Source organism: Oncorhynchus gorbuscha, linkage group LG08 (genome assembly GCF_021184085.1).
Source record: "Oncorhynchus gorbuscha isolate QuinsamMale2020 ecotype Even-year linkage group LG08, OgorEven_v1.0, whole genome shotgun sequence".
NCBI classification, from domain to species: Eukaryota; Metazoa; Chordata; class Actinopteri; order Salmoniformes; family Salmonidae; genus Oncorhynchus; species Oncorhynchus gorbuscha.
Window position 1 is genome coordinate 3,179,695 of NC_060180.1, and position 12,500 is coordinate 3,192,194.

The window sequence follows — 12,500 nt, forward strand, 5'->3', positions numbered from 1 at the left end:
AGACACACTAGAATGTTCTGTGATCATAGTGGAACTCTGAGACACACTCAAATGTTCTGTGATCATAGTGGAACTCTGAGACACGAGAATGTTCTGTGATCATAGTGGAACTCTGAGACACGAGAATGTTCTGTGATCATAGTGGAACTCTGAGACACACTAGAATGTTCTGTGATCATAGTGGAACTCTGAGACACACTAGAATGTTCTGTCATCATAGTGGAACTCTGAGACACACTAGAATGTTCTGTGATCATAGTGGAACTCTGAGACACACTAGAATGTTCTGTGATCATAGTGGAACTCTGAGACACGAGAATGTTATGTGATCATAGTGGAACTCTGAGACACACTAGAATGTTCTGTGATCATAGTGGAACTCTGAGACACACGAGAATGTTATGTGATCATAGTGGAACTCTGAGACACACGAGAATGTTATGTGATCATAGTGGAACTCTGAGACACACTAGAATGTTCTGTGATCATAGTGGAACTCTGAGACACACTAGAATGTTATGTGATCATAGTGGAACTCTGAGACACACTAGAATGTTCTGTGATCATAGTGGAACTCTGAGACACACTAGAATGTTCTGTGATCATAGTGGAACTCTGAGACACACGAGAATGTTATGTGATCATAGTGGAACTCTGAGACACACTAGAATGTTCTGTGATCATAGTGGAACTCTGAGACACACTAGAATGTTCTGTGATCATAGTGGAACTCTGAGACACACTCAAATGTTCTGTGATCATAGTGGAACTCTGAGACACACTAGAATGTTCTGTGATCATAGTGGAACTCTGAGACACACTAGAATGTTCTGTGATCATAGTGGAACTCTGAGACACGAGAATGTTTTGTGATCATAGTGGAACTCTGAGACACACTAGAATGTTCTGTGATCATAGTGGAACTCTGAGACACACTCAAATGTTCTGTGATCATAGTGGAACTCTGAGACACACTAGAATGTTCTGTGATCATAGTGGAACTCTGAGACACACTAGAATGTTCTGTGATCATAGTGGAACTCTGAGACACGAGAATGTTTTGTGATCATAGTGGAACTCTGAGACACACTAGAATGTTCTGTGATCATAGTGGAACTCTGAGACACACTCAAATGTTCTGTGATCATAGTGGAACTCTGAGACACACTAGAATGTTCTGTGATCATAGTGGAACTCTGAGACACACTAGAATGTTCTGTGATCATTGTGGAACTAACTCTGAGACACACTCAAATGTTCTGTGATCATAGTGGAACTCTGAGACACACTAGAATGTTCTGTGATCATAGTGGAACTCTGAGACACACTAGAATGTTCTGTGATCATAGTGGAACTCTGAGACACACTAGAATGTTCTGTGATCATAGTGGAACTCTGAGACACTAGAATGTTATGTGATCATAGTGGAACTCTGAGACACACTAGAATGTTCTGTGATCATAGTGGAACTCTGAGACACTAGAATGTTCTGTGATCATAGTGGAACTCTGAGACACACTAGAATGTTCTGTGATCATAGTGGAACTCTGAGACACACTAGAATGTTCTGTGATCATAGTGGAACTCTGAGACACACTAGAATGTTCTGTGATCATAGTGGAACTCTGAGACACACTAGAATGTTCTGTGATCATAGTGGAACTCTGAGACACACTAGAATGTTCTGTGATCATAGTGGAACTCTGAGACACACTAGAATGTTCTGTCATCATAGTGGATCTCTGAAACACACTAGAATGTTCTGTGATCATAGTGGAACTCTGAGACACACTAGAATGTTCTGTGATCATAGTGGAACTCTGAGACACACTAGAATGTTCTGTGATCATAGTGGAACTCTGAGACACACTAGAATGTTCTGTGATCATAGTGGAACTCTGAGACACACTAGAATGTTCCGTGATCATAGTGGAACTCTGAGACACACTAGAATGTTCTGTGATCATAGTGGAACTCTGAGACACACTAGAATGTTCTGTGATCATAGTGGAACTCTGAGACACACTAGAATGTTCTGTGATCATAGTGGAACTCTGAGACACACTAGAATGTTCTGTGATCATAGTGGAACTCTGAGACACACTAGAATGTTCTGTGATCATAGTGGAACTCTGAGACACACTAGAATGTTCTGTGATCATAGTGGAACTCTGAGACACACTAGAATGTTCTGTGATCATAGTGGAACTCTGAGACACACTAGAATGTTCTGTCATCATAGTGGAACTCTGAGACACACTAGAATGTTCTGTGATCATAGTGGAACTCTGAGACACACTAGAATGTTCTGTCATCATAGTGGAACTCTGAGACACACTAGAATGTTCTGTGATCATAGTGGAACTCTGAGACACACTAGAATGTTCTGTGATCATAGTGGAACTCTGAGACACGAGAATGTTATGTGATCATAGTGGAACTCTGAGACACACTAGAATGTTCTGTGATCATAGTGGAACTCTGAGACACACTCAAATGTTCTGTGATCATAGTGGAACTCTAAGACACACTAGAATGTTCTGTGATCATAGTGGAACTCTGAGACACACTAGAATGTTCTGTGATCATAGTGGAACTCTGAGACACGAGAATGTTTTGTGATCATAGTGGAACTCTGAGACACACTAGAATGTTCTGTGATCATAGTGGAACTCTGAGACACACTCAAATGTTCTGTGATCATAGTGGAACTCTGAGACACACTAGAATGTTCTGTGATCATAGTGGAACTCTGAGACACACTAGAATGTTCTGTGATCATAGTGGAACTCTGAGACACGAGAATGTTTTGTGATCATAGTGGAACTCTGAGACACACTAGAATGTTCTGTGATCATAGTGGAACTCTGAGACACACTCAAATGTTCTGTGATCATAGTGGAACTCTGAGACACACTAGAATGTTCTGTGATCATAGTGGAACTCTGAGACACACTAGAATGTTCTGTGATCATTGTGGAACTAACTCTGAGACACACTCAAATGTTCTGTGATCATAGTGGAACTCTGAGACACACTAGAATGTTCTGTGATCATAGTGGAACTCTGAGACACACTAGAATGTTCTGTGATCATAGTGGAACTCTGAGACACACTAGAATGTTCTGTGATCATAGTGGAACTCTGAGACACTAGAATGTTATGTGATCATAGTGGAACTCTGAGACACACTAGAATGTTCTGTGATCATAGTGGAACTCTGAGACACTAGAATGTTCTGTGATCATAGTGGAACTCTGAGACACACTAGAATGTTCTGTGATCATAGTGGAACTCTGAGACACACTAGAATGTTCTGTGATCATAGTGGAACTCTGAGACACACTAGAATGTTCTGTGATCATAGTGGAACTCTGAGACACACTAGAATGTTCTGTGATCATAGTGGAACTCTGAGACACACTAGAATGTTCTGTGATCATAGTGGAACTCTGAGACACACTAGAATGTTCTGTCATCATAGTGGATCTCTGAAACACACTAGAATGTTCTGTGATCATAGTGGAACTCTGAGACACACTAGAATGTTCTGTGATCATAGTGGAACTCTGAGACACACTAGAATGTTCTGTGATCATAGTGGAACTCTGAGACACACTAGAATGTTCTGTGATCATAGTGGAACTCTGAGACACACTAGAATGTTCCGTGATCATAGTGGAACTCTGAGACACACTAGAATGTTCTGTGATCATAGTGGAACTCTGAGACACACTAGAATGTTCTGTGATCATAGTGGAACTCTGAGACACACTCAAATGTTCTGTGATCATAGTGGAACTCTGAGACACACTAGAATGTTCTGTCATCATAGTGGATCTCTGAAACACACTAGAATGTTCTGTGATCATAGTGGAACTCTGAGACACACTAGAATGTTCTGTGATCATAGTGGAACTCTGAGACACACTAGAATGTTCTGTGATCATAGTGGAACTCTGAGACACACTAGAATGTTCTGTGATCATAGTGGAACTCTGAGACACACTAGAATGTTCTGTGATCATAGTGGAACTCTGGGACACACTCAAATGTTCTGTGATCATAGTGGAACTCTGAGACACACTCAAATGTTCTGTGATCATAGTGGAACTCTGAGACACACTAGAATGTTCTGTGATCATAGTGGAACTCTGAGACACACTAGAATGTTCTGTGATCATAGTGGAACTCTGAGACACACTAGAATGTTCTGTGATCATAGTGGAACTCTGAGACACACTAGAATGTTCTGTGGGTCACTGGTAACCCTAGAAGGAAGGACACACACAGCAACTGAACCAAGGAGGCGACAACAGAAGCATTGGACTGTCATAAAAGGAATATGTATTTTACAGAGTGAATAATGTAAAGTAAGCCTCTGGTTGAAACTCTGGGGACAAGTTGTCCCACACTGATCTAAGATCCTAACCTAGCCATTATACTACAGGTTTACTACCTGTTTACTGGTAGGGTTATAAAGGTTTACTACCTGTTTACTGGTAGGGGTATAAAGGTTTACTACCTGTTTACTGGTAGGGTTATAAAGGTTTACTACCTGTTTACTGGTAGGGTTCATAAAGGTTTACTACCTGTTTACTGGTAGGGTTATAAAGGTTTACTACCTGTTTACTGGTAGGGTTATAAAGGTTTACTACCTGTTTACTGGTAGGGTTATAAAGGTTTACTACCTGTTTACTGGTAGGGTTATAAAGGTTTACTACCTGTTTACTGGTAGGGTTCATACAGGTTTACTACCTGTTTACTGGTAGGGTTCATAAACGTTTACTACCTGTTTACTGGTAGGGTTCATAAAGGTTTACTACCTGTTTACTGGTAGGGTTCATAAAGGTGTTCTACCTGTTTACTGGTAGGGTTCATAAAGGTGTTCTACCTGTTTACTGGTAGGGTTCATAAAGGTGTTCTACCTGTTTACTGGTAGGGTTCATAAAGGTGTTCTACCTGTTTACTGGTAGGGTTCATAAAGGTGTTCTACCTGTTTACTGGTAGGGTTCATAAAGTTTTACATCTTTGAAGTTGGTTGTGGTGAGTATCAAAGCCAATTACACATTTTCAAAATGGCGTTTAAGCCACGTGTGGTCTCGGTGTGTTCGTTTCTGGGACCAGTCAGAATGGTTAGAATGTGTTTGTGTTCTAGAAATCGTTGGGGAGGGACTCAGATCCAGAGTCACTGGGCCTGAGCAAGGAGTTTGGATAGCCAGACAACCAGTTTTATCCCATTGGGCCTGTCAATTTCAAGATATTGTGTGTGTGTGTGTGTGTGTGTGTGTGTGTGTGTGTGTGTGTGTGTGTGTGTGTGTGTGTGTGTGTGTGTGTGTGTGTGTGTGTGTGTGTGTGTGTGTGTGTGTGTGTGTGTGTGTGTGTGTGTGTGTGTGTGTGTGTGTGTGTGTGTGTGTGTGTGTGTGTGTGTGTGTGTGTGTGTGTGTGTGTGTGTGTGTGTGTGTGTGTGTGGCGGGGTGTCGGTCCCTACCCTGTTCTGCTACAATAACAGCTTCATGCTCCCCCATGCACTCACTCATGATGGACAAGCAGCACAACACTTCAATGGCCCGATGCATTTTGCAGGACAAAACTACTTTTTGGCCATACATCTGTTGTCTGATTTGCATTTTTCAGGTTCGCCAAATAATTTTTCGGGGTGTTATTATAATTAGTGACGATTATGCAGATGATGTTGGGGAGAAATGAATTCTTAACTACATTTTTGAAAGTGCAGAACGAAATACAGTCTTGCTTTTAAAAAAATACAGCGAAAGAAGAGATTGTTCGAATAAATACTGTAACAACCATTATCTCCCATCATGATCTAGACATTTTTCCAGGGTAGTAAATGTGTAATTAGAAGCGTTGATGGTCTATTAAGATAAAGTCTTCCCGAACGCATCCCTAATTGCCGTGAAGGGGGGTTCATTCCGTTGGTAATCCGAAGCGTTTTGGCACGCAACGGTACATTTATAAAAGTTCATCGGTGCCTCAAAGCGGATAACTCTTTCACCAACACCATTCATCACCCCTACTGACCCAAGTTTTCTCTGCCACAGTCACACAACACCAAACGTATAGGCGATACCTATCTTCTGATTGATTTACAAGCCTAACCTTGGACACGACAACATGTAGGTTTCAAGGGTGAATGTAAAATAGGCTACACACCAAATCAGGCTTTAAACAAGACCGAAGTCAAGTCACAGAACGGAGTTCTCCCTACCTTTGACTTTCGTTAAGGTGAGCACCGGGCTGTTGCAAGCGGACAGCGGGGCAACCCTGGCCGAATGTTTCTTCATAGTGATGAGCTCGGAAAGGCTGAGCTCTCCCTCTTCGGCTACATCCCTGAATCTGGTGGGGTACCGACTATGGGACTTTGATGCTTCTTGTCTTTACTCCTCTCTAAACCTCAGCAGTCTTTCGCTACCTCTCTCGTCCTCTCTCGGCTCCGCAGTCTTTCGCTACCTCTCTCGTCCTCTCTCGGCTCCGCAGTCTTTCGCTACCTCTCGTGCTTCCACCTTCGGCCCCTCCGTTCCTCAACTCTCCCTCAGTCGTTTATTTCTTCTTCTGATTCGATTCTCCTCCCTCATTCCCTCCCTCCCTTCCCCGGTTCTGCAGTATCCCGCCAGCGCGTGAGGCTGGGCTCTCTCTCTCTCTCTCTCTCTCTCTCTCTCTCTCTCTCTCTCTCTCTCTCTCTCTCTCTCTCTCTCTCTCTCTCTCTCTCTCTCTCTCTCTTCACATGTTAAACAGTAGAGGCAATTGCTGCAATTTGCTACGTCACGCGTACCGTAGGCATCCACCACCTCCCTCACTTGTATTATCTCTCCCCCCCGGGCCCCTCTACGTCCCGAGCCAGACGTGCCGTGCCCGCTGCCAACCCACCAGACCCCCCGGAGCGCGGTTCCCGGGGGCAGGTGGTTGGTGACTCAGAACCGGGTGCAGCTTGGAGATGTGAGGAAGGATCGGTCACGGCGGGCAGCGGTGTAACTGCTGTACCTTGGAGTGGCAGGGATCTGATGAGACTGGGGATGATGTAGAGGGAAAATATACTGTAGCCTACCCGTCCTATTCAAGGGTTATATGAAGAACAAGGCTTGCATGGGGAGGTAGTTTTCCTTCTCAATAGAAAGTCTTGGAAAAATACCATTTTCGCCAAGCTGACTCAGAGCATTTCCTATTATTCTGTATCTAGGACACTTAATTTAGTATGTTATTTTACGTTTCGTATGGTTTGTATTAATTTGTGATGTCCATCAACAATTTCGTATTATATGTTACGAATTTGCCAAACACATGATATGTTACAAATTCTAGCTAGGTGGCTAGGAGGTGAACGTTAGCTAGCTGGCTAATGTTAGCTGGGGTTAGGGGTTAAGATTAGGGTTAGGTTAAAGGGTTAAGGTTAGGGTTAGGGTTAGGGAAGGGTTAGCTAAAAGGGTTAAGTTTAGGGGAAGGGTTTGCTAACATGCAAAGTAGCTGAAAAGTAGTAAGTAGTTGAAAAGTTGCTAAGTAGCTAAAATTGTCTGTGATGAGATTTGAACTTACAACCTTTGGGTTGTTAGACGTTCGTGTTAAACTCCCGACCAACCACCCTACTTTCGTTTTTGCCCTAAGTAGCCATCTGTCTTATCTTAATCATGCCAAACATTACACATCATACTAATTTGAGTGTCCCAGATATACATTTAATATGTTACGTCTAGTCTATGAGACCAGGCTGTTAACGCAGCATATTTTATCCAGTATACTGATTTATATTATCCCTCTGGAATTGGTTTTGTCTTTTGCTCTGGTTGAAAATACACCTGCCATTCTAACATTGTGTTATTACTAGTAGTAGGATCTATTGAAGTTGACAAAGAAGCATTTTGTTTACAAGGCATTGCCTAAATAGCAACACCTTATAAATCCGATCAATCAAATTGTACTTAGCCCATATTCAACTTTAGAATGTAAGTTAGAATATTATCCTTGTTGATCCTCAACATGTTTGATCAATACCCTGCTGATAACCACTCCACCATCTTTCATAATGCTCTTCCTAAACCCACTGGAGGATACGATGACTGACACACACAACTCACAACAACTGACACACATCACTCACAACGACAGACACACACATCACTCACAACGACAGACACACATCATTCACAACGACAGACACACATCATTCACAACGACAGACACACATCATTCACAACGACAGACACACATCATTCACAACGACAGACAGGCATCATTCACAACGACAGACACACACATCACTCACAACAACAGACACACATCATTCACAACGACAGACACACATCATTCACAACGACAGACACACACACAACTCACAACGACAGACACACATCATTCACAACGACAGACACACACATCAACTCACAACAACAGACACACATCATTCACAACGACAGACAGGCATCATTCTCCACACACACAACTCACAAGTGCTGACATCATTCACAACTGACTGACAGGCATCATTCTCCCCAGGGCATGTAGAAGTGCTGAATGGCAGCTCTGACCAACTGACTGAGGATAACCTCAGTGTGTCTGTGTGTGTGTGTGTGTGTGTGTGTGTGTGTGTGTGTGTGTGTGTGTGTGTGTGTGTGTGTGTGTGTGTGTGTGTGTGTGTGTGTGTGTGTGTGTGTGTGTGTGTGTGTGTGTGTGTGTGTGTGTGTGTGTGTGTGTGTGTATGGGTGTGTGTCTATGTGTGTGTGTGTGTGTGTGTGTGTGTGTGTGTGTGTGTGTGTGTGCTCTTCTCATATTAGTTCCCCCATGTAACTATAATGTTACATTCCAATAGAGACCCTCAAACTCCCCCCCTGGAAAGGTTGTACTGACGACCTGTCTGTGTGTGTGTGGCTCTGTGTGTATGGGTGTGTGTGTATGTGTGGCTCTGTGTGTATGGGTGTGTGTGTGGCTCTGTGTGTATGGGTGTGTGTGTGTGTGTGTGTATGGGTGTGTGTGTGGCTCTGTGTGTATGGGTGTGTGTGTGGCTCTGTGTGTATGGGTGTGTGTGTGGCTCTGTGTGTATGGGTGTGTGGGGCTCTGTGTGTATGGGTGTGTGTGTGGCTCTGTGTGTATGGGTGTGTGTGTGGCTCTGTGTGTATGGGTGTGTGTGTGTCTCTGTGTGTGTGTGTCTCTGTGTGTATGGTGTGTGTGGCTCTGTGTGTATGGGTGTGTGTGTGGCTCTGTGTGTATGGGTGTGTGTGTGACTCTGTGTGTATGAGTGTGTGTGTGGCTCTGTGTGTATGGGTGTGTGTGTGGCTCTGTGTGTATGGGTGTGTGTGTGGCTCTGTGTGTATGGGTGTGTGTGTGTCTCTGTGTGTGTGGGTGTGTGTGTATGTGTGTGTGTGTGTGGCTCTGTGTGTATGGGTGTGTGTGTGGCTCTGTGTGTATGGGTGTGTGTGTGTCTCTCTGTGTGTATGGGTGTGTGTGTGTCTCTGTGTGTATGGGTGTGTGTGTGTGTATGCTCTGTGTGTATGGGTGTGTGTGTGGCTCTGTGTGTATGGGTGTGTGTGGCTCTGTGTGTATGGGTGTGTGGCTCTGTGTGTATGTGTGTGTGGCTCTGTGTGTATGGGTGTGTGTGTGGCTCTGTGTGTATGGGTGTGTGTGTGACTCTGTGTGTATGGGTGTGTGTGTGTGCTCTGTGTGTATGGGTGTGTGTGTGGCTCTGTGTGTATGGGTGTGTGTGTGGCTCTGTGTGTATGGGTGTGTGTGTGTCTCTGTGTGTATGGGTGTGTGTGTGGCTCTGTGTGTATGGGTGTGTGTGGCTGTGGGTGTGTGTGGCTCTGTGTGTATGGGTGTGTGTGTGTCTCTGTGTGTATGGGTGTGTGTGTGTCTCTGTGTGTATGGGTGTGTGTGTGGCTCTGTGTGTATGGGTGTGTGTGTGTCTCTGTGTGTATGGGTGTGTGTGTGGCTCTGTGTGTATGGGTGTGTGTGTGTCTCTGTGTGTATGGGTGTGTGTGTGCTCTGTGTGTATGGTCGTGTGTGTGTCTCTGTGTGTATGGGTGTGTGTGTGGCTCTGTGTGTATGGGTGTGTGTGTGGCTCTGTGTGTATGGGTGTGTGTGTGTCTCTGTGTGTATGGGTGTGTGTGTGGCTCTGTGTGTATGGGTGTGTGTGTGGCTCTGTGTGTATGGGTGTGTGTGTGGCTCTGTGTGTATGGGTGTGTGTGTGTGGCTCTGTGTGTATGGGTGTGTGTGTGGCTCTGTGTGTATGGGTGTGTGTGTGGCTCTGTGTGTATGGGTGTGTGTGTGGCTCTGTGTGTATGGGTGTGTGTGTGGCTCTGTGTGTATGGGTGTGTGTGTGGCTCTGTGTGTATGGGTGTGTGTGTGGCTCTGTGTGTATGGGTGTGTGTGTGGCTCTGTGTGTATGGGTGTGTGTCTCTGTTTGTATGGGTGTGTGTGTGGCTCTGTGTGTATGGGTGTGTGTGTGTCTCTGTGTGTATGGGTGTGTGTGTGGCTCTGTGTGTATGGTTGTGTGTGTGTGGCTATGTGTGTATGGGTGTGTGTGTGGCTATGTGTGTATGGTTTTGTGTGTGTGGCTCTGTGTGTATGGGTGTGTGTGTGTGTGTGGCTATGTGTGTATGGGTGTGTGTGTGGCTATGTGTGTATGGGTGTGTGTGTGGCTATGTGTGTATGGTTGTGTGTGTGTGGCTATGTGTGTGTGGCTCTGTGTGTATGGTTGTGTGTGTGTGTGTGGCTCTGTGTGTATGGGTGTGTGTGTGGCTCTGTGTGTATGGTTGTGTGTGTGTGTGGCTCTGTGTGCATGGTTGTGTGTGTGTGTGGCTATGTGTGTATGGGTGTGTGTGTGTGTGCTATGTGTGTATGGGTGTGTGTGTATGGGTGTGTGTGTGGCTATGTGTGTATGGTTGTGTGTGTGTGGCTATGTGTGTGTGGCTCTGTGTGTATGGTTGTGTGTGTGTGTGTGGCTCTGTGTGTATGGGTGTGTGTGTGGCTCTGTGTGTATGGTTGTGTGTGTGTGTGGCTCTGTGTGCATGGTTGTGTGTGTGTGTGGCTCTGTGTGTATGGTTGTGTGTCTGTGTGGCTCTGTGTGTATGGTTGTGTGTCTGTGTGGCTCTGTGTGTGCTCCGGTGCGTGCGCATGTGTAAAATCTGTTGGGGGAGTGTGTACATGACTAAAAGAAGCCACTCTGAATAATTCACTGGCTAGACTCTTCCTCTTCACTAGATTCTACAGGCTCATATCCCCTGATCTGATAACTAGGACAAGGTGTTGTACAGGCTAGAATCCCCTGATCTGATAACTAGGACAAGGTGTTGTACAGGCTAGAATCCCCTGATCTGATAACTAGGACAAGGTGTTGTACAGGCTAGAATCCCCTGATCTGATAACTAGGACAAGGTGTTGTACAGGCTCATATCCCCTGATCTGATAACTAGGACAAGGTGTTGTACAGGCTAGAATCCCCTGATCTGATAACTAGGACAAGTTGTTGAACATGCTAGAATCCCCTGTGACTGATAACTAGGACAAGGTGTTGAACAGGCTAATTCAAATCTCACGTGTCCTAACATTTACTTGAAGAGACTGTCACTAGACACAAAGTTTTCACCAAGTGCTAGGCTCGAGGTTCAAGGAAATGAATGTCTCGCTCTACTAACTATTGTAACTACTGTTTACTGTTGCCTTTTTTACACACCATTTCCTACACCACCGGAAAAGAGTCCTTAGTGCATGAAGAGCATGTTCTTTTCCAAACCCAAACCCTCTCCCCCCAGTCCTCTCCTCCCCCAGTCCTCTCTTCCCCCAGTCCCCTCTTCCCCCAGTCCTCTCCCCCCAGTCCCCTCTTCCCCCAGTCCTCTCCTCCCCCAGTCCTCTCCTCCCTCAGTCCTCTCTTCCCCCAGTCCCCTCTTCCCCCAGTCCTCTCCTCCCCCAGTCCTCTCTTCCCCCAGTCCCCTCTTCCCCCAGTCCTCTCCTCCCCCATTCCTCTCTTCCCCCAGTCCCCTCTTCCCCCAGTCCTCTCCTCCCCATTCCTCTCTTCCCCCAGTCCTCTCCTCCCCCAGTCCTCTCTTCCCCCAGTCCTCTCCTCCCCAGTCCTCTCCTCCCCCAGTCCTCTCTTCCCCCAGTCCTCTCTTTACCAGTTGTTCCCACTAATATAATTGATTGGACAGTTTCTACCATTTTCCACTGCTCCCCGTGCGTCAGTGTCAGGGTCTGTGTTTGGGTTAGAGGGAAGAGACAGAAACAGAGGATGAGAGCTGATGGACGAGGAGATAGAGTGAGGGAAAGGGTAGGTGAGAGGGAAAGACAGGGAGGGAGAGAGAAAAATAGGGAGTAGGATGAAGAGGGAGAGGGGGAGAAACGTGAGAGGGAAAGAGAGAGAGAGGGAGATGGATGAGGAGAGAGAGGGGAGAGGGGGAGAAACGTGAGAGAGAGGAAGAGAGAGAGAGGGAGATGGATGAGGAGAGAGAGAGGGAGTGGGGGGAGAAATGTGAGAGAGAAAGAGAGAGAGAGGGAGA

At 45.4% G+C, this 12,500-nt stretch overlaps 1 protein-coding gene across 3 annotated transcripts in view; it reads right to left on the reverse strand.

Moving 5' to 3' along the window:
• Window positions 1–12,500, reverse strand: part of slc35f3b (solute carrier family 35 member F3b) — a 172,785-nt gene that overhangs the window by 91,002 nt on the left and 69,283 nt on the right. Inside the window, exon 1 of one of the 3 annotated variants that reach the window (XM_046358262.1) lies at window positions 6,230–6,330. The exons of the other annotated variants lie outside the window; for them this stretch is intronic. Coding sequence (XP_046214218.1) covers window positions 6,230–6,305 — 76 coding nt within the window. The 5' untranslated portion in view covers window positions 6,306–6,330. Of the gene's footprint in view, window positions 1–6,229; window positions 6,331–12,500 lie in introns of those variants that run through there. 3 annotated transcript variants of the gene reach the window in all.